The sequence below is a fragment of the Heteronotia binoei genome, chromosome 3 (assembly GCF_032191835.1).
Source record: "Heteronotia binoei isolate CCM8104 ecotype False Entrance Well chromosome 3, APGP_CSIRO_Hbin_v1, whole genome shotgun sequence".
Classification (NCBI taxonomy): Eukaryota; Metazoa; Chordata; class Lepidosauria; order Squamata; family Gekkonidae; genus Heteronotia; species Heteronotia binoei.
The window spans coordinates 176,947,118-176,968,790 of NC_083225.1; the positions used below are offsets into that span (position 1 = coordinate 176,947,118).

Genomic DNA, 21,673 nt, shown 5'->3' on the forward strand with positions numbered 1-21,673 from the left:
AAGTACCTCCTTTTATCCGTTCTAACCTGACTACTCAGCAATTTCATTGAATGCCCACGAGTTCTTGTATTGTGAGAAAGGGAGAAAAGGACTTCTTTCTCTACCTTCTCCATCCCATGCATAATCTTGTAAGCCTATCATGTCACCCTGCAGTTGACGTTTCTCCAAGCTAAAGAGCCCCAACCGTTTTAACCTTTCTTCATAGGAAAAGTGTTCCAACCCTTTAATCATTCCAGTTGCCCTTTTCTGCACTTTTTCCAGTGCTATAATATCCTTTTTGAGGTGCGATGGAGCTGCGCTCCAGTGAGCTCCTGCTGAATTGAAGGCCTGGTTTCATCCTTTCAGAGGATGAAGCAACGACGATCTGGAAGGTAAGAATAAAGTTGCCATCTCTAGGTCTTTCTCTTTGGGCATGTTTGTCTCATTCAAAAATTGGGTTATGAGGAACAGTTATAATTTCATGGTCCAGAGTTTAAAAAACAAAAAAAATCAGCCATCTTATTTTTAAAGGTTCCTGTACCTAACTCTTTTCTTACAGTCAAGAATGCACACAGAAGTTGAAAAAGGCCTAACAACAGACTCCGACCTTTTTGTTCAATTGATTTCTTTGTAGTTGGGCTTAATGTGAGGCAGGCAAGAAAAATCTAAATGCGTGTAAGGCGGGATAGATTAATATGTGAAAAAAGAACCACTTATTTCCTTTCTTCTTTTGGAGTCTTCCCCCTTTGGATTGTAACAGGAGGTAAATCTTGCCGCACCTCCAATAATCCCTCTTTAGATGAATGCTTGAAAGAGGACAACAAACAATAAAGACTTGGACCATAAAAAGCACAACAGCTTCCCTCCAGGGTGCAGCAGAAGTTTTGAACGTATAATGAAAGAAGAATTATTGCCAAAGAGGAAGAGTTTTGTCAGCAGGCACAAACATCAGCTAGTCTGGGTACCCAGCCAAGATCAGTGGTTGCTATTGAAGCTGACCCTTCCCTTCCAAAGATCGGTAGGACCATAAAGACAAGTCTGTAACATCAAGTCCCCCAAGCTTTGAAGAAGACAGGGGAGCTAGTCGTCTAGCCTTATTGGACTCTGTCGCTCCTCTGAAGCGGCAACATTCAAGTCTAGTGAGCTGGCAGGGTCTTGCCCTCTACCATAAAAAGAGTCTGTTTGGTTTAATTGGTAGTGCACGGACTCTTATCTGGGAGAACCAGGTTTGATTCCCCACTCCTCCATTTGCAGCTGCTGGAATGGCCTTGGGTCAGCCATAGCTCTTGTAGGAGTTGTCCATGAAAGGGCAGCCGCTATAAGAGCTTTCTCAGCTCCACTCACCTCACAGGATGTCTGTTGTGGAGGAGAAAGATAAAGAAGATTGTGAGCTGCTCTGAGACTCTGAGATTGAGAGAAGGGCGAAATATAAATCCAATATCATCATCATCATCATCATCACCATCATCATCATCTTCTCCCCCCCCCCCTTCTCCTGATCTTTGTAGAACAGTGTGTGCATGTACATCCTACAACTTTTGTTGCTGTTCAGTCGCACAGTCGAGTCCAACTCTTTGCGACCCCATGGACAAAGTCACGGCAGGCCCTCCTGTCTTCCACCATCCTCCGAAGTCTGCTCAAATTCATGTTAGTTACATCAATAACGCTGTCCAGCCATCTCATCTTCTGCCGTCCCCATCTTCTTTTGCCTTCTGTCTTTCCCAGCATCAGGATCTTCTCCAGTGAGTGCTCCCTTCTCATTGGGTGGCCAAAGTATTTGAGCTTCACCTTCAGCATCTGACCTTCCAGGGAACAATCAGGGTTGATTTCCCTTAGGACTGACTGATTCGATCTTCTTGCAGTCCAAGGGACTCTCAAGAGTCTTCTCCAGCACCACAGCGTCTCCAATCTTTTTGAGCTTGGAAGCACCTTTGGAATTTTGACACCAGGTTGTGGGCACAGCCATGAAATGACTGCCACAGGAGGTAAAGCCAGTCATAAAATGGCTGCTGTGCCTTACCGTCAGTTGCACAGTTGCCTTGTCTTATGTTAACAGCTGCCCTACACACGTACACAGTAGCCCAGTGCACAAGTTACAATGAACAAATATACAACCCATGTACAGTGGAGACTCGATTTTTTTAAAACATGCATTGAGCAATTCTGTGTTGTTACATTCAATGCATGTACAGCTGAATGTGTGATTGAAACCCAAAATTTATCTGGGGTTTCATTTGTAGAGTGTATGTGTGTTGGCTCTTCCTTACAAACAGGTGCAAAGAGGGTTTTTTTTTTTTTTGTAGCAGGAACTCCTTTGCATATTAGGCTACACACCCCTGACGTAGCCAATCCTCCTGGAGCTTACAGTAGGCCCTGTAAGAAGAGCCCTGTAAGCTCTTGGAGGATTGGCTACATTAGGGGTGTGCGGCCTAATATGCAAATGGAGCTCCTGCTACAAAAGAAAGCCCTGGGTGCAAGTATGTGCATGCAGGATGTCTGTCTGTTCACTTTTCATGTGAGCAGTGCGAATTGCATTGAGCTTTAGAGGTGCTTCGAAGCAGTGGCTTCCATGAACAATTCACTGGAATTGCAGCGATGAGTCTGGTAAGGAAGGGAAGAGATATTTCTCCGCAGTTGCCTGGAGTTTCAGAAGGGTTCAGAAGCAAGGAAGGATCTTCAGAGCCCAGCATGAGGCTAGTGACAGGCCCTTGCCCATCTCTGACTTTGGACTCACCACAACAAAGTGCTTACCAGGAAAAACAGCAGGCTCAGCACAGGCAAGGCGGAGAGTGTGCCTTTAGCAGCCTGGTGATGGTGTTATGCTCATTTTATCATGCAAACTCATTTCTGGCAATCGACTGGCAATGTTTTTTGGAAAGTCTATTTCACAGAGACCAAAAAGTCAACGTATGAAAGTATCTGTTGGATGAATGAGCTGTGGCAACTGGCAGACGAGGATCTGAAAACAGGTTTCAGCTGGGTTGTGTTTTGCAGGCTGTCTAGAGTGCCAGGACAGTAACTCGAAACACACAAAAAGGATTTATTTTTGATTGTTGCTATTGTTTTATCCAGGGGTGGCCAAATTTATTTAATGTAAGAGCCACATCGCTTGAGAGCTGCAAGATGGGATGAGACAGAGACGGGGAGGAAGGCAGGAAGGCAGGCAGGAAGGAAGGCAGGAAGGAAGGAGGGAGGGAAGGAAGGAAGGAAGGAGGGAAGGAAGGAAGGAAGGAAGGAAGGAAGGAAGGAAGGAAGGAAGGAAGGAAGGAAGGAAGGAAGGAAGGAGGGAGGGAGGGAGAGAAAGAAGGAAGGAAGGAGGGAGAGAGGGAGGGAAGGAAGGAAGGAAGGAAGGAAGGAAGGAAGGAAGGAAGGAAAGAAGGAAGGAAGGAAGGAAGGAAGGAAGGAAGGAAGGAAGGAAGGAAGGAAGGAAGGAAGGAAGGAAGGAAGGAAGGAAGGAAGGAAGGAACGAACGAACTAGGTGTTTATGTACTACCCCTACACTGATCCTAGGTTGGAACTTCATACCCAAAGTGCCGGTCTGTAATCAGCCTTAGAGTCTCAGCGCGGTCACAATTTCCTTTACCTCCCCTCCCCCACAACAGACACCCTGTGAGGTGGATGGGGCTGAGAGAGCTCTTACAGCAGCTGCCCTTTCAAGGACAACTCCTACGAGAGCTATGGCTAACCCGAGGCCATTCCAGCAGGTGCAAGTGGAGCAGTGGGGAATCAAACCTGGATCTCCCAGATAAGAGTCTGCGCACTTAACCACTACACCAAACTGGAATGGGACAGAACCCTAATGTTCAGTGTTGGCACTGGGAAAAGGCCCTGACTTGGATGGCCCCAGCTAGCCCAGTCTGATCAGAACTCACAAGCTAAGCACGGTGGTCCCTGCTTAGTACGTGGATAGGAGGCCACCACGGAAGTCAAGTAGCAAGCAAAGGAAAACCACCTCTGAACGTCTCTTGTCTTGAAAACCCTGTGGGGGGTCACCGTAAGACAGGTGTGACTTAGGACACTTCACACACACACACGGAAAAGAAATGGAAATGCATGACTAGTTAAGACTGAAAGGGACTTGTGTGTGGGCATTCTAAATTCTGAAAATCCCCATAGTTTCAGTTTCTTATAATAATTATTATTTTGCAATCAAAGGGATAGTTTTATTTTTTATTTTTTGCTTTTTCAACACTCAGGTGCAATTCTCCCAGAATCTCTGATTCCTGGAGCTGCAGAAGTGCATACCCACAGGATTCAGAAAGTGCCCCCCCTTCTGTGGATTTAATGGCGACTGGGGGGCTAAGAAGAGCATTCTCTCTTTAATATTTGAATTCAAATGTACAAATATCTGAGAAACTGGATAGAAAATTGTCACTGTGAAGGTGGTCTAAAGGCGGAATAAATCTCATTTAGGTTTATCCCACTGCTGCAAAAAGGGAAGGCCTGTGTTTGCATGTTAGAAATCTGAGCTTGTCTCTAGTAGTGAACTCTTCTAGATCAGCCATTCCCCAACCTTTTTGAGACTGTTAGCATCTTTGGAATTCTGTCAGTGGATGGTGGGTGCAACCACAAAATGGCTGCCACAGGAGGTGGAGCTAAGCACAAAATGGCTGCTGCAGGAGGCAGAGCCATATATACACACCAGAGGGAGTTCAATTGCAGGCAAGAAGAGGAGTAATGAAGCCGTGATAGGCGACATGTGGTCCCACCCACTTTCTGAAAACATTTGGTGAGCACCAGCCATGGTGTTGGTGGCTCCCATGGTCACTGTGTTGGAGATCCCTGTTCTAGATTAATAGATCACCATGATGAGGAGGCTACTTGTTTACTCTGAAGCACCATGCACATGCGGACTGTAGTTCTCTTGATCTCCAGAGAGGCATCCAGATGTCAGCTTCTCCACTGACATTTGTGCCAAATGGGGAAGTGAATTAGGAAGTAGTTCATAAAAGAGACTCCATTAGCAGCTCTTCCATCTTACAGCTGTCATTAGGTAAAGTGAACGTTGCTGAATTCTGGAAATTGCCATATTTTGTTCATTGTTCCTTCTGCATGATGCCTATTCGACTGTAAGTCATTCTTACAGTGTTCTGCTCTCTTTGTTCTTAACAGTGTTTAGGAGAATTTTAAAGTGCTTAATAAATAACAAGAGCGCCGTTATCTCAGGAGTTCGGAGTGGCTATCCCTGGTGTTGCATGACAGCTGCTACTTTCCTGTGGGTCGAACCTGTCTGTCCTAGCAGAGATCAGCACAGGACCAGCAAAGTGGATATCAGGCTTGTGGGTGGCCTGCAAAAGACCAGTGATCTAGGACAGAGGTGGCCAAACTGTAGCTCAAGAGCCACATGTGGCTCTTTTACACATATTGTGCAGCTCTCAAAGCCTCCACCACCCCGTCAGCAAGTTTGGAGAAGGCATTTTTCTCTTTAAATCACTTCTCCAAGCCAAGACAGCTGGAAAATGCATCGCGTTGGTGTGTTCCATCTGTCCGTCTGTGGGTGGTAGGCGGAGCTGAGCTCTTGCTTCATTTCCGCTAGTTCACAGAGGTGCAACCAAAATTTGGCAACGGATTGTGGGCTGCGGTTGGAAACCACCTTAGCGGGGAAGGCATGTAGCCGAAAGATGTGCTGGATAAACAACTGAGCCAGCTGCTTGGCCGTGGGGAGTTGCTTACAGGGCACGAAGTGAGCCTGCTTAGAAAAAGTGTTTACTACCACCCAGATCACTGTCTTCCCCATCGAGGAGGTAAGTCAGTTATGAAGTCCATGGATATGCATTCCCAGGGGCGCGAGGCAGGGGGAAGAGGTTGCAAGTGCCCTGGTGGCAACCCCCCCTCTTTTTCACCATGATACAGGTGGGGCACCCTGTTGTATATTCTCCCACATCCTTATGTAAACCTGGCCACCAGAATTGTCAATGAATCAAATGCACTGTCTTTACAAACCTAAAATGCCACCCCCCCCCCCCAGTTTGGAGTCATGCGCCCTCTGGATCACTTGCTTACATAAAGAAGGGGGCACACAGAGTTTCTCCCCTCGGCGCCAAAACCCATCCTCCTCTTTTGTTAATTGTAAATCCTCCTCCGGGGGACTGTCGAGGAAAGCTTGTTTCAGTTCAGTTAGGAACCCAACAGGGGTCTCCCTTTCTTTCTGAGTCTGTGCACGCGTGGTTACCAATGTGCTTACTTGGGAGGGCGTGAACAATGAGTTGATAACTTCTTCCCTCTTGCTATCGTGTTGAGGGAGGCAGGACAATGCGTCCGCCAAAAAGTTCAGTTTTCCAGGGATGTGCCCCAGCTTGAAATTGAACTGCCGAAATAGCCCTGCCCACCTTACTTGCTTATTGTTGAGGTTGCGGGTGGCAATGAGGGCGGCCAAGTTTTTATGATCTGTCCAGAGTTCAAATGATTCCCGCGCCCCTTCTAGGTAGTGTCTCCACTTCTCTAGGGCCAGTTTGATGGTGGAGGCTTCCTTGTCCCACACTGACCAGTTACATTCAGCCGGGCTGAACTTTTGAGACAAGTAAGCGCAGGGATGCAGCTGGCCATCTGGCCCCTCCTGGAGTAACACGGCTGCGTGGGCGATGTTGCTCGCGTCACATTGGACCACAAACCTTTTGTTTTCATCAGGGTGTATTAGGCAGGGCTTGGAGGTGAACCGGGCCTTAAGTTCATCAAAAGCCTTTTGGCACTCTTCCGTCCACAGGAGGCTAGAGCTACCCTTAGTGGCTTGCGGCCCCTTCCCCTTGGTTTTCAACAGTTCTGTGAGGGGTTGGGTGATCTCGGCAAAGTTATTGATGAAACCCCTATAAAAATTTGTGAACCTAAGGAAGCTCTGGAGTTGTTTACGGGTTTGAGGGGGCTCCCACTCCACCACGGCTTGTACTTTGGTAGGATCCATTCCCAGGCCCCCTGAACTCGCTGAGGTACTCTCGGACCGATCCAGCACCCTGCTTCAGGTCTTGTAGGGCCACTACAGCGTTAGTCTCCTGTAGAGGGTCTTTGAAGTGGCATCATAGAGCCCTCAGGAGGTCCATGTCTGAGTTGAGCGCAGGGGATTGCCTCTCGAATAGGGTGACATACCATTGGGCCGCCGGGCCCCGGAGGCAGCTGCCAATGTACACCACTCATGACTGTTCCATCGGGAAGTTATGGGTCCAGACACTGAGATGCCCTCATACAATCACAATGAAGTAGGCTAGTTCTGATGGGTCCCCATCAAATCTCGCTTCACTTACTCGGGGGCGTCTGGGCACCGCCACCGACTCCTCCGCCTCAGGTTGAGGTTGTGGCACCCAGTCGCCACCCACGGGTTGTTCGCCTCCTGCAGGGCCCCCCCGCAGCGAGGATCAGCAGTCTTTCCCCCCCAGGGGCTGGTTGCAGGGGGGTGGTGCAGCTGCGATCCGCTCCCCCATCGCTCGCACTTGCCGGGCGAGGTTCTGCATCACTTGGATCATGAAGGCATGCATGGCTTGCATTTCCTCCCAAAGTTGGGTGCTTTGAGCGGCTAAAGCTTCTTGCATCCACTCCATGGTTGCGTCCCCTGGCCCGCCAGTCCGGGGGTCCTCCCCTCAACTTTCGTTGCCCTGGAACCCCCACGGGTGGTAGGAGCATTAAAGTCCCAAAAGTCGGTGGTGCTGCTGGGGGTCCTCTCTCAGATCTCTGATAATACTCTCCTGGAAATCCATGGAGCCCTAGTTTTTCCTCCGCACCGTTATGGTGACCGGGGTGACCTGCGGCCCTTCGAGCTTGGGTTCTTCCTCACCGTCTGTTTTAGTAATCCCCGTAGCCTGGTCCTGTTCTCCAGCCATCGTGAGTCTGGGGTTAGGCTAGGCCATGGTGATAAGGGAGTTCCGACAAAATGTCAGAGCAGAGTCAAGGAAAAGACAGTTGAAGTTCAAGATCTTCATTCCAGCTTCATGGGCATACATACGCATTGTCGGAACTGACCTCTCTGTCAGTTCCCCCAACTTATAAACCTTTGCCCTGACCGTTATAATTCAAGCCAAAGTGCGCCAAGCAAAAGCAGGGGTTTTGTGCAGGGTTTTTGCTAAGCTCTCATCACCGTCCGCAGGTGCCCACTATCAGTTCATGGTTCGCATCTCCTCCAGCTCTTTGACCTTGGTTACCTAGCAACTAGCCAATTCCCAGACATGCCATCCTCCCTCCAGACAAGCAACAAGTTACAGTTATATCAAAGGCATAGCAAGCGCAGCATAGCATTGAAGCACAGCATAGCATTGTACAATTGAATACACATGACAGAGGAACAAGACGGAGTGACTATTGACATCAGCATGCATTCAAGAGGAGACAAATTTAGTAATATCAACTGCAGCAGTAAAGACACTCACAACTCTCATGGTTGACAGTGGGATTTAAGGATAGGAAAACAGATTCAAAGCAACAACCTTCAGCTGTAACGCACCTGCTAACCCAGGTCTTTTTTTGTAACAGGAACTCGTTTGCATATTAGGCCACACACCCCTGATGTAGCCAATCCCCCAAGAGCTTACAGGGCTCTTCTTACAGGGCCTACTGTAAGCTTTTGGAGGACTGGCTACATCAGGGGTGTGTGGCCTAATATGCAAAGGAGTTTCTGCTACAAAAAAAAGCCCTGTGCTAACCGATCCTATAAATGGACTCCTGTTTCTTCCCGATATCGTCTCTCTCTTTTTTTTAAAAAAAATAACATTAACACTTTAAACCAGGGTTCTATCCAGCCACATACTTCAGCACCAGAGGTGTGTAACTACTGCCTTCAGGTGATCAGACAAGGGGGTGGTGATGGTGGAAATCGGTGAGCAAAAGAAACAAACAAGCCATATGGATTGCAAACCATTGGCTTGGTCATTTTGCCCCTTTCTTTCAGACAGCTGATGCCTGAAACACTAAATAAATTACTTGATTTTAGATGGGCTGCTAATAATAAATGGGACTAGTGTGTTGGCCCCAAAACAGCCTGACCTAAGGGTGGGATGAGAGGTGTTTACCAAAGTGGCCCATTTGGTAAACACCTCTCATCCCAAAGTGGCCCATGCTCCAAAGAGGATGGCATGAGAAAGGCTGAAGTGGCAGGACTGTGGCTGAGGTCAGATTGGGGGATGTGAATTCTGGCCCTTTGAGGGAGTGTTGGTGAGACACAGAACTACCCAAGAATGGGCCAAACAACTGGGAATACAAGAAGCACGGGAGAAGCCTTGATGCATGTGGCTGTGAGGGCAATGGCAGGCTCTGACAGGCCATAAGAAGGCCATGTGGGAAGATGTGAGGGACAGGTTAGGTTCTGCCTCTCCCTCAGAGTGACAAATGGGAACAGATGGAATGTTAGTGAGAGGGACAATTAAAAACAGTAGTTAAGACAGTTGAAGACAGCCATTGGGGAGTTATGAGAGAATCTGGCTGAGTGAAGCTGTGGAGAAGAACAGCTTAAAGCTGACTGAAAAGGGTCAGTTATGAACATATGAAGCTGCCTTATACTGAATCAGACCCTTGGTCCATCAAAGTCAGTATTGTCTACTCAGACTGGCAGCAGCTCTCCAGAGTCTCAAGTTGAGATTTCTCATGCCTATTTGCCTGGACCCTTTTTTAGTTGGAGATGTCAAGGATTGAACCTGGGACCTTCTGCTTACCAAGCAAATGCTTGGTAACAAAGTTTGTAACAAAGGATCTAAAATGCTGAAATAGGGTAACAATTCAGAATTTCAACTGAAACAAAACTTTGTGACCTCTATTAGATCTACTCCAATGTTATGTTCAAACTATAAATGAACGTTAAATGCTTGTTTGCTTAACCCTGTGGTCTGGTTGTCTCATGGAAAGAAACGCACACAATCTGAGATCTCGGTCTGGGTATATTTTCGGATATGAATAAATGATGGCAGAGTGGGAATGAAACAATGTTTGAATCCCTAACCCCAATAGTTCTGTACAGTGAGGGGCAATTATTAAAGGGGGCTGAGCTACTCTGTCTAGTGATGTCTGTATGAGTGAGAGAGGGGACCTGGGATGTGAAATGGTCATGGCTCTCTCTATATTTTAAAAGAAGCAAGGTCGAAAGCAATGTGTGACTTCCTGACCTACTTGTAACCCTGAACCTGAGGGAGAGAGGTTGTGGAGGATGGTAGGCACTCTGTGTGAGTGAGAAAGAGAAGAGTTGGGCAGGTCCTTGGGAAGGGGACCAGAGAAAAAAGAAAAGGCAAAAAGAGATAAAAAGTGAGGGGAACTGACTGAGAAGGCAGAAGATGGGAAAGGAAGGTGAAAGAGAGACAGCTAGAGCATGATAGGAGGAGGACAGCGCCCATGCTAGTGGACTAAGCAGGAAGGTCAGCTCTCAAGGAGAGGGACTTAGGAGGCACCCATGAAGGAAGTGGGCTGGAGAGGAGACCAAAGCAGCAGCCAAGCTCTTATGAAGTTAACCACAGGATAATGTACTGCAGTGCCACCTATAAAAGAGAATAATTGGAGAACCCAGTTTGTGAACTCGTTTGTCCAGCTATGGAAAGAGCCTTTGATGTGCCCCTCCCTCCAGGCTAGTACCAACATCCACAGGCTAACCACTTCCATCGACGCATTTGCAAAAATGTTCAAAACTGTATTTTGAAAGATAAAACTTCTGACGATCCAAGAGGAAGACAGTAATTAGGCGCAAATGCGCAAAATGCTGAGAACGGACGCATAACATCCACGTATTGTGTCCCAAGCAGCTAGAAAAGATGCAAGTACAACTGGTTTCAGAGAACACTTAAAAAAATATTAATAATACCAAAATAAACCCCCCAAAAGAAAAGCAGTTTAAAAAGTCCACTGTAGCAAATGTGTTTTGCACTGAAGGTACCTTCTGTTGAACAGTTCTGCCCACAAGCTGTCTGTAGGATATAGAACATCTCTCGTGCATGCTTGCCACCTTGAAGCACAGAAGTCGGAAGCAGAAAACAAAAAAACAAGAATAACAGAATGCAAAAGAAACAAACAAAAAGCGTGAAGAGAAAAGAGAGAGAGAGAGATGAGGGACAGCCAATCTAAGTTAACCATCAAAAATACATTTAGAAATGAGATTTAGCAAACTATGGCCAGAGATTTTAAATGACAGACAACATTAGGAATCGCAAGTCAAATCACATATTATGGAAGAGAAAGAAACAAATCCAGCCATACAGCTTAGCTAAGGAATCATAACCAAAGCGTGAGAGGTAGTATAGTAGTATATTAAAAAAAAGCCATTTCCTTTTCAGCATCACAAATGCAGTTTCAGTCCCAGGAAGCTGATTCCTTGTTAGTTCTCTCTCACAAACCACACAGGACTTTTGCCGCTTATTTCCACCACGGCTGGGCTTACCGACGATGTCAAACCACAGAGGGATATTCGCTGGCTGCACTGAGACCACCCCGACGATTTCTGTCACTCTGTCGCTTTCCATGATGGTGAAGTTGTAGAAGGGTTCGTCGAAAGTCAGTGGGATCGGCGATGGCGACGGTTTCTTAATCCACTCGATGTGCAGCCTGGCGGTTGAAGACTTCTGCGGCCGGCCGTTGTCAACTGCTTTTATCTGGAGAGGATATAGTAGGAAATATTAGTGTACTTCTTGGTGAAAGGGTTTTAGAAGAAGAGGAGACTGGATTTATACCACACTCTTCACTACCCGAAGGAGTCTCAGAGGGAATCTCCTTTCTCTTCCCATCGCCACAACAGACAGCCTGTGAGATAGGTGGAACTGAGAGAGCTCTGACAAAACTGCTCTTGAGAGGAACAGCTCTGGGAGAACTTGTAACTGACTCAAGGTCACATCAGCAGGGGCATGTGAAGGAGTGGGGAATCAAACTCAGTTCTCCCAGATAAGAGTTCGCGCACTTAACCGCTACTCCGAACTGGCTCTTTAGGGTTTAGTTTTGTCTCTAAGAGAGTACTGTCAGTCCACAATGGACAGCTCCTCCCCTTCATGGTCACCTGGGGAAGGGAGGAAAGAGCCAGAGCTTCCTTTGCCCAGTTCCCTGGTTCACATGAGAGAGATACAAAGAAAGCACCTTTAAGACCAATGAGTGCTAATGTTGTAAGCGTGTTTTATTTTAAGCTTTAAAAACTTTTTGTGTTCGTCTGTGTCCTTTATAAAGTTTATATCTCTGCTACCTGGAATTACGTTTCATGACACACATGGCCCAACCCGACAAGAGAGCCAGTTTGGTGTAGTGGTTAAGTGTGTGGACTCTTGTCTGGAAGAACCAGGTTTGAGTCCCCACTCCTCCACTTGCACCTGCTGGAATGGCCTTGGGTCAGCCACTAGCTCTGGCAGAGGTTGTCCTTGAAAGGGCAGCTGCTGTGAGAGCTCTCTTAGCCCCACCCACCTCACAGGGTGTCTGTTGTGGGGGAGGAAGGTAAAGGAGATTGTAAGTCGCTCTGAGTCTCTGATTCAGAGAGAAGGGCGGGGTATAAATCTGCAGTTCTTCTTCTTAGTCTCATTTTATGTCAGATCTGGCCTTCATGAGTTCGACACCCCTGCACTATGCTCTGGTGTCAAGAAGTTGCTGTTGTCCGCTAAACCAGGTGTAGGAGAATGTGTCCAAAAGAGCTTCCCAGGGTGAGCTGTGACAAAGCCCCTGCTTGCACTGTTGTTTGCTCTCATCTTGGAAGTCACTGATGAGTCATTCAAACAAGATGGGTTGTAGGGGAGGGGTGGGGAGAAGAAAGAGCTATCGATCTGCGTGGCACGACACCAGACACCTGTGCCCACTCAATACTTTTCTGTTTACCATTCGTTTAAGTTCCTCCTCCATCTAACCGTTGCCAAGTCCACAGAATATTGTTCCAGTGAAAATGGATCCTAATTAACGCTCAGTGTGATGAGGAGTTCTGCCAAGGCCTCTTTGTGTTCGTTTAAGACGCAGGTTATAAAAAATTCTTCCCCGTATTTGACAAACAGGCGAGGAGAGCTGTTTGAGTAGAATGGGAATTCAACGGAGTGAACAGGGAAGCTAATATCCTGCCCTAAATATGATGACAAACCAGGCCGTTGCACTACTGAAAGGATGTGCCATGGCAAACTTTAAAGGAGCCAGAGGACTTTAGATATGACTAATTCAAACGTGAAGAGCCCCGTGGTGCAGAGTGGTAAAGCTGCAGTACTGCAGTCGGAGCCCTCTGCTCACGACCTGAGTTCGATCCCAGCATAAGCTGGTTCAAGTAGCCGGCTCCAGGTTGACTCAGCCTTCCATCCTTCTGAGATTGGTAAAATGAGTACCCAGCTTGCTGGGGAGAAAGTGTAGATGACTGGGGAAGGCAATGGCAAACCACCCCGTAAAAAATCTGCCGTGAAAACGACCAGTGCTTGCACAGGGTGCTTGCACCTTTACCTTTTAAAAAATTCAAATGTATTCCATCAGGAGGCTGGGAAACAGAGGAAGGACGTTGATGGGGCCCAAAGGCTTCGGGATCCAGAGATCATGGTAGAGCTGCCAACCTCCAGGTGGGGAAGGGAGGTTACTTGTAGGATAAAGACAGCACAACCGAAGTTATAGTGACCAAATAACTTAGAATGTATTGAAACAAAATCATACAAATATGTTCAATAGAAGACTAAATAGCAATAAGAATTCCCCAAAAGTTTCAGAGTTCCATCAAAGGAGTCCCAATGAACAGGAGGCCGACTTGATTATTCCTGCTTCAAAAGCTCTTCTAGCACTGGGTGCTCCAACCACATATCTCAACCAAAGGCAAAAGCTCAGAAAAGATATCAACGTGTTTCTGATGCATCAATAAGTTTGCAAAAAGTTGCAAAACCCACAAGGTTTTTTGGGAGTTTAGTGCCATCTTGAAATCTTACTGGAGACTTTCTGTCCCGTTTGTCCATTGAGAATTCTATGGGCAGTCTCTGGATGCACTGATAAAAATCGTGTGGGTTTTGCAACTTACTGATGCATCAGAAATACTTTGATATCTTTTCTGAGCTATTGCCTTTGGTTTATGTGGTTGGAGTACCCTATGCTAGAAGAGCTTTTGGAGCAGGAATAATCAAATCGACCTCCTGTTCATTGGGGCTCCTTTGATGGAACTGTGAAACTTTTGGGGAATTGTTATTGCTATTTAGTCTTCTATTGAACCTATTTGTACGATTTTGTTTCAGTACATTCTTAGTTATTTGGTCACTATAACTTCCGTTGTGCTGTCTTTAACCCCCAGGTGGGGGCAGGTAATCTCCTGGTTTGGAGGCCCTCCCCCTGCTTCAGGATCATCAGAAAGTGGGAGTGAGGAAGGGAAATGTCTGCTATGCTCTCTATTATTCCCTTTGGGGACTGATTCCCATAGGGTATAATGGAGAATTGATCTGTGGGTATCTGGGGTTCTAGGGGGGGTGTTGTTTTTTGAGGTAGGGGCACCAAACTTGCAGCATAGCATCTAATGCCTCTCCTCCAAATACCCTCCAAGGTTCAAAAAGATTGAACCAAGGGGTCCAATTCTATGAGCCCCAAAAGAAGGTGCCCCTAGCCTTCATTATTTCCAGTGAAGGGAAAGCATATAAAAGGTGTGTGGTCACTTTAAATGTGATGGCCAGAACTCCCTTTGGAGTTCAGTTATGCTTGTCACAACCTTGCTCATGACTCCACTTCCAATGTCTCCACCCCGAAAAAAACAGGTTGCTTACCTGTAACTGATGATCTTCGAGTGGTCATCTGTGCAGTCACACACATGGGTCTTGCCGCAGGCAACGGATCCATACCTCGGAGCTCCAATAGCTCGCCTATAACGTCTTTTGGCGCGCTTTCCTCCCGCTCTGGGGAGCAGGCAGCGACCGCGCATGCCTGGAGCGGGGGGAGAGCGCCCATTCCACTCAGTTTCTTCCAGCCGCCGCCGGCACTGACACTATACAAGGTTAAGCAACAATTACAAGAGGCCAGCAGCGGGGAAGGCTGGGTGGGCGTGTGTGACTGCACAGATGACCACTCGAAGATCATCAGTTACAGGTAAGCAACCTGTTTATCTTCTTCGTGGTCTCTGTGCAGTCCCACACATGGGTGACTAGCCAGCTAGATGACCTGGAGGAGGGTGCTGGTAAAGAAGAAAGTTAGTCACAGGAAGCAATCAGATCACATGCAATCACGCAATCACCCATCATGTGACATGGTATGCAGCGTAAAGATGGAAGCGGATGCACTCACCCCTGGCTTCAGTGGAAGATGGATCTGAGGACCGCTTGACCGAAGGAGGCGTCACGTCTCGCACGAACGTCCAGCGCATAATGGGAGACGAACGTGGATGGAGAGGACCAGGATGCAGCCGCACAAATGTCCTCTAGAGAAACGCCTTGTAGAAAGGCCGAAGACGTCGAGATCGCTCTAGTAGAGTGGGCCTTAAGGCCTTCGGGCAAAGGCTGTTTAGCCAGTTCGTAGCACAACCTGATGGCACTGACTACCCACTTCGACAGACGTTGGGTAGAAATTTTAAGACCCTTGTGAGGGTTTCCATAGGCCACAAACAGGTTAGGGTCCTTACGGAAAGGTTGTGTACGGTCAAGGTAGAAGGATAAAGCCCTTCTAACGTCCAAGGAATGTAGGGCTCGTTGACCCTGGTCGGATGGGTTGGAGAAAAAGGTTGGTAGAGAAGTTGAGGTTGATAGGTGGAACTGGGAGACAACCTTAGGCAGGAACGCAGGGTCCGGTCGCAAAACAACTTTGTCCTTGTGGAAAATGGTGTAGGGAGGATCGTAGCGGAAGGCGCATAAGTCACTTGCCCGTTTGCCCGAGGTAAGGGCTACGAGTAATGCTGTCTTCCAGGAAAGAAGGTTGAGGTCTATGGTAGCCATAGGCTCAAAAGGGGCTTTCATCAGGCAGGAAAGGACTAACGATAAACTCCAAGTCGGAACAAAGGGCTTAACAGGTGGGTTGAGGTGCAACATGCCCTTAAGAAAGGACTTTGATAAAGGATGGGAGAACACAGTCTTGCCATCAATCGGATTGTGGAAAGCAGAAACCGCAGAAAGGTGAACCTTCAAGGAGGAATAACAGAGTCCCGATTTCTGTAGAGAAAGCAGGTAGTCCAGGATTAGGGGAAGTGGAGCCGTTTCCGGCTGCAGATGAGAAGATGTCGCAAAGGAACAGAAGCGCTTCCATTTACGCTGATAAGAAAGTCTCGTGGAAGGCTTTCTTGCGTTGAGTATGACATTGGCTACCTCTGTTGAGAGGTAGGTGGATGTATTCTCCAGGCAGCCAGGGCCAGGACTCGAGGGTTGTGATGAAGAACCTGACCGTTGGCTTGAGAGAGGAGGTCGCCCGCAGGAGGAAGCCGGCAGTAAGTGTGGCGTGACAGTTGAAGCAGCCGCGTGAACCACGGTTGCCGAGGCCACCATGGCGCAATGAGGATGCAGTCTGTGCCATCCCGAGCTATTTTCACCAACACACGTGTCAGAAGGGGGGTCGGTGGAAAGAAGTAGTGAAGGGGACCTGTCCAATTGTGCAGAAATGCGTCGTTGCCCCTCCTGCAATAAAACTGAGGACACTTGGCATTGTCCCTGGATGCAAAGGCGTCCACCTTGGGTGTTCCGAAGCAACGGAAGATGCGCCGAAGGTAGATCGGATTGATGGACCATTCGTGGTCGTCTATGCGAATCCTGCTGAGGGAGTCGGCCAAAATATTCTCCACACCGGGAAGATGAATGGCAGTCATGAATATGTTGTGCTTGACACACCATTCCCAAAGCAGTACGGCTATACGGCAGAGACGGAGGGATCTGGTGCCCCCTTGCTTGTTTATGTAATAAACAGTTGCCATATTGTCCGTAGAGATCTGAACATGCTGGCCCTTTATTAGTGGAAGAAATGATTGAAGAGCTCTGTGCACCGCGATCAGTTCTAAGCAGTTTATATGCATGAGGCTCTCAGCGGTCGTCCAAAGCCCTCTGACAGTTTTGTCCTCTAGGTGGGCTCCCCATCCCCACTTGGAGGCATCTGTTGTTATTGTGGCCGTCGGGGAAGTCGGTAGAAACGGCTTGCCCTCGAGGAGATTGTTGGGTACAGTCCACCACGTGAGAGATAGAAGCGCTCTCTGTGGAACAGTGAGCAGAACAGCTTGCGGTTGCGTTTGAGGGTGGTAGGCTCGGACAAACCAGGTTTGTAGTTGTCGCATTCGCAGTCTGGCAAAATGAAGGACAGATGTCGTAGCGGCCATAAGGCCCAGCAGGCGTTGGATTGTGAACGCAGACTGACGAGGTTGTTGTTGAACTGACTTGGCTAGGGCAATAATAGTGTGTGCCCGATCCTCGGGGAGAAAGGCTCGATGCAGGGAGGTGCAGAGAAGGGCGCCTATAAACTTGAGGTCCTGGGTAGGTGTGAGGTGCGATTTTGATGCATTCACGCGAAGGCCCAGGGAGTTCAGAAGAGTGAGAGCTGTGTCGAGGTTGTGCTCCAATTGCTGTTGTGTCGGGGCCACAAGGAGCCAGTCGTCGATGTATGGGAAGACTGGGATGTTCCGAGTGCGAAGCGCAGCTGCCACAACCGCCATGCACTTGGTGAACACGCGCGGCGCAGTGGAAAGGCCGAAAGGTAGGGACACATATTGGTAGTGGTCCCGGCCCATGGCAAATCGCAGATACTTCCGATGTTGAGGTCGAATGGTCACATGGAAGTAAGCGTCCTGAAGGTCTAGGGAAGCCATCCAGGAATTCCTGGGAATAAGGGGCAGGATGGACTGCAGGGAGATCATTCTGAACTTCCTGTATGCGATGTGCTTGTTGAGCTTCCTTAGATCTAGAATGGGACGCCTTCCTCCATCCCTCTTGGGAACTAGGAAGTATCTTGAATAGAAGCCTGTCCCCCGATGTAGGGGGGGGGACGGGCTCTATGGCTTCCTTGTGGAGCAAGTCCAGAATCTCCTGACGGAGGAGAGAAGACGGAGGGGTAGCTATGAAATAGTGGTGGCGAGGTGGAGAAATGAACTCGATTGCGTAACCTAGACGCACGATGGTCAGCACCCAGGAGTCGGTTGTTATCGAGTTCCAAGTGGGAAGGAATGGTGACAGACGTGTGTGGAAAAACGGTTCGGGAAAGTCAAAGAGACTGTTTAGAAGGAAGGGAGGACTTTTTAGGCTGTTGTGACCGCGGCCTCTGTTGAAACTGAGGTTTCTGCTGGCCAGTCTTTCTCTTCCAGAAATCAGTACGCTTAGGTGACCTTTGACGCCTTTGAAATGATGGTCTCCAGGGCTTTGCACGGTTGGAATGCTGGGAGAACGGTTGGGAAACTCCCAAGCGCTTAGCACGCTTGCGGCCGTCATCCACCGAGGCTAGGACCTCGTCAGTAGAAGCATGGAAAAGGCCGAGGCCATCGAAGGGGAGGTCTTCGATCTTTTGTTTAATGTCCGGTTGTAAATTTGTGGACCTCAGCCAGGCGTGGCGATGTAGGGCAACAGAGGACGCAAAGACCCTGGAAGAGCAGGAGACAGCATGGCGTATGGTGTTGATCTGTTGCTTCGACACTCTAGAGAGCTCTGATACCAAGCCGGAGGCCGTTCTTTGGGAGGGTTCAGGAAGGGCGGGAATAAGAGGCGTAAATTGGTTGGCCAAGTTGAAGACATAAGCCGAAAAGTAGGCTAAATAATTGTTCAGTTTAGAATTTGTGGAGGCAAGGGTGAATATCTTCCTTGCCAGGGTGTCTAATTTCCTGCCTTCACGGTCAGGAGGTGTCGGATGTCTGGATGGCTTAGCCTTAGTGGCTGAGTGCACAATAATAGAGTTGGGTGCCGGATGAGAAGCAAGAAATTTAGCCTCAGGAGCGTGAACTCTGTAGAGAGAGTCAAAGCGTTTAGCGGTTGGTGGGACCGAGGCAGGTTTGTCCCAGGTTTCGCGGAGGCCTTCGAGGTGCACCGGAAGCATAGGAAGCAATGAGCCAGGTGGAAAGTCCGTTTGCACGAGGTCGTGTACAACGTCAGAGACCTTAGGTGAGTCCGACGGAAGAGTAATGTTGAGGGCTTCGGCCATGGTGGTGATTAGATGGAGATAGGCCTTGGACGCATCTGATGGAGAGAGTCGGGGCTGTGGTACCGAGTCCGAGGCTACCGAGTCAGGGCGGTCCTCGGAGTCTGACGATGCTGACGATTCAGGGTCGGAGCGGGAATCCTCACCCGAAGGAGGATGTGGAGGCCGGATCGGGTCCGAAGGAACGGTCTTAGGTTTCACCGTCTGAGCAGGTTGGTCTGTAGGAGTGGAGACCGGAGGAGCAATCGAGGCCGAGGCTGATGGAGTGCGCGGTCTAGCGTCCTCTGCCTGGTAGTGGTCCCGGGATCGCTGTAGATCGGAGAGACGTACGCATTCCCGAAGCCTATCACGGAGTCGAGGGGAATAGCGAGAGTAATCAGGCTCTCGGATCCGATCCCAAGGATAGTCATGTTCTCGGGTCCGATCTTGATCGCGGGATCGAGAAGAGAGGTCACGGTCGAAACCACGGGGGCGTGGCTCTCGGATCCGATCTCGAGAGTAATCACGGGGTCGAGGAGAAGAGAGGTCACGGTCGAAACCACGAGCCCGTGGAGAATCGCGGAGTCGTCGGGAGAAGTCACGGAGTCGATCACGGGGTCTAGGAGAGTCCTCGTAGCGGTATGGGGAATAACCTGAACCCTCCAGAGATGGAGACCGAGAAGGACGATGGAAACGAGAGTAGTGACGGTCGTATCTGGGAGTGGCATAGTAGTCGCGATAATAATCCGAGGAGTCGGAGTCTCGGCGCCGACGTGGCGATCTGGAGCGGTCTTTGAGGAGCGGCGACCGGGATCGGACTCGACGTGAGGGTGAACGAGAGCGACCGTTGTTTGAGGCCTGAGCGGCCGAGTCCTTGTACAGGGGAGAAATCCCGATGTCTCGGAAGTCCTTATACAGGGGAGAAATTCCGATGTCTCGGAAGGATCCGATTCGAAGCGGAGGTTTAAGGTAGGTCTGGGTAGACTCGGTGGTGAGATCGGGTTCAAGAAAGTCGGTCGGGACCACGCTGTGCACCGAAGGCGAACGAGAGTGGACTGGTATAACCTCCACTGCTGTGGATGTGTGAGGTGTCAGTTGGGGCATGTCGGTGATGACGTCCGACGGAACCGACAACTCAGGCGGAAGAGCAGGTTGTGTTGGAGTCGCAGGATCCATAGACGTCGATGTCGAGATTGGAGCCTGAGGCTTCTTGGGAGCCGAGTGCGAGTGGAGTTTCCTCGGAGCCGAATCGGCCGATCCGGAATGACGAGATTTTTTGTGCGCCGGATCCGTAGATTCCAAATGGCGCGATTTCTTCGAAGCCTTATGGCCGGTCTCGGCGTGCTTCGAAGACTTTTTATCAGACTTGTGTTTCTGTTTGGAGAGAGACGCGTCCGTAGAAGCCGAATCTCCCGCTTGTTGTTGGGGAGGCGGCGAGTCCGATGCGGGCATAGCCCTTAAGGACAGCTCAATCAGGAAACTCCGGAGCCTTGCCGCACGGTTTTTCCGGGCCTGCTTTCCGAAGTTCGCACAATGAGGGCAGGAGTCAACTCGGTGAGATTCCCCCAAGCAAAAAAGGCAGTGGCTGTGGCCGTCTGAAGTAGGGATTTTGGTCCCACAGCGCGTGCACTTTTTGAAGGTAACTTTCCCTTCCATGCGCTCCGGACAAGGGAGGGGGGGGGGAAGGGAGAAAAGGGGAAAGATAGCGCAGAAACGGGTTTTTTTTTTTTTTTTTAGATTTTTCGGGACGAAAGGCGAAGATATAAGAAAAAGAAAATACGATACCAGGTGAAGGAAAAAGGTCGAAAGGATGAGGTAATGGACGAGCTAAGGAGGAACGCAGCGAGGAAGGTGTTGTCCGGGCGGCGGTAGGAAAGAAACTGAGTGGAATGGGCGCTCTCCCCCCGCTCCAGGCATGCGCGGTCGCTGCCTGCTCCCCAGAGCGGGAGGAAAGCGCGCCAAAAGACGTTATAGGCGAGCTATTGGAGCTCCGAGGTATGGATCCGTTGCCTGCGGCAAGACCCATGTATGGGACTGCACAGAGACCACGAAGAAGATCCTCCAGATATTTTTGGAATTGGACTTGGCAACCGTAAATCATGGCCACCATTGTCATCTTATGGGCTCCAAATGGCAGAGAGAGACAGTGCTGGATGAACATTCTGACTAAATTTCCTCTCCCCACCAAATCCCTGGAATCAAATAAATTCCCTCCCGGGGATTAGAAGAATTTGTAATCTCTAGGGGTAGAAAAGCTGAACAAGCCTCCAGATTTGGAATGGATTAGCCACACCCATGCTGCTCCTATGTCAGCTTAAAAGGGGGACAGAGTAACATTTTAAAAAAGAAAACCAGTAACTGACAGTTGAAAATGGACCACAACTTTTGTTTCCTACCAGTCTCAAATGCTTACAGTTAATATATCATAGCTCCCAGCTGTGAACTGCTTCCGGGAAGACACCATTCCAGTCTTTGGGTCAATGAAAAACTTCCCATCGTCGTTTCCATCCACAATGCTGTAGGAGATTTCGGCGTTAGGACCATCATCCTTGTCGAAGGCAAAGGCTCGGTAGATGGGCTCTCCTCTCTTCTTCCGGTCTCTCTCAGGCAGCTTGATCTGATAGACTTTCTCGGGGAACTGGGGCTTGTTGTCATTTTCATCCAGAACCTGCACAACCAGCCAGACGGTAGACTGCCTGGGGGAGACGCCTCCATCTGTGACTGTAACCTGGGGAGGAGAGATGATAATGACAAGAGGTAA

General features: G+C 49.0%; 1 protein-coding gene across 6 annotated transcripts in view; it reads right to left on the bottom strand.

Annotated features, from left to right (window-relative positions):
- Window positions 1-21,673, bottom strand: part of FAT3 (FAT atypical cadherin 3) — a 546,218-nt gene that overhangs the window by 164,627 nt on the left and 359,918 nt on the right. For 4 of the 6 annotated variants that reach the window (XM_060234951.1, XM_060234949.1, XM_060234948.1 and 1 more), the window contains exons 4-6: window positions 21,326-21,640; window positions 11,315-11,525; window positions 10,814-10,882 (exon numbers count right to left, since the gene is read on the bottom strand). In XM_060234951.1, the coding sequence (XP_060090934.1) occupies window positions 10,814-10,882; window positions 11,315-11,525; window positions 21,326-21,640 (595 nt within the window). The remainder of the gene's footprint in view (window positions 1-10,813; window positions 10,883-11,314; window positions 11,526-21,325; window positions 21,641-21,673) is intronic. The other 2 variants (XM_060234952.1, XM_060234950.1) reach the window with 1 other exon arrangement.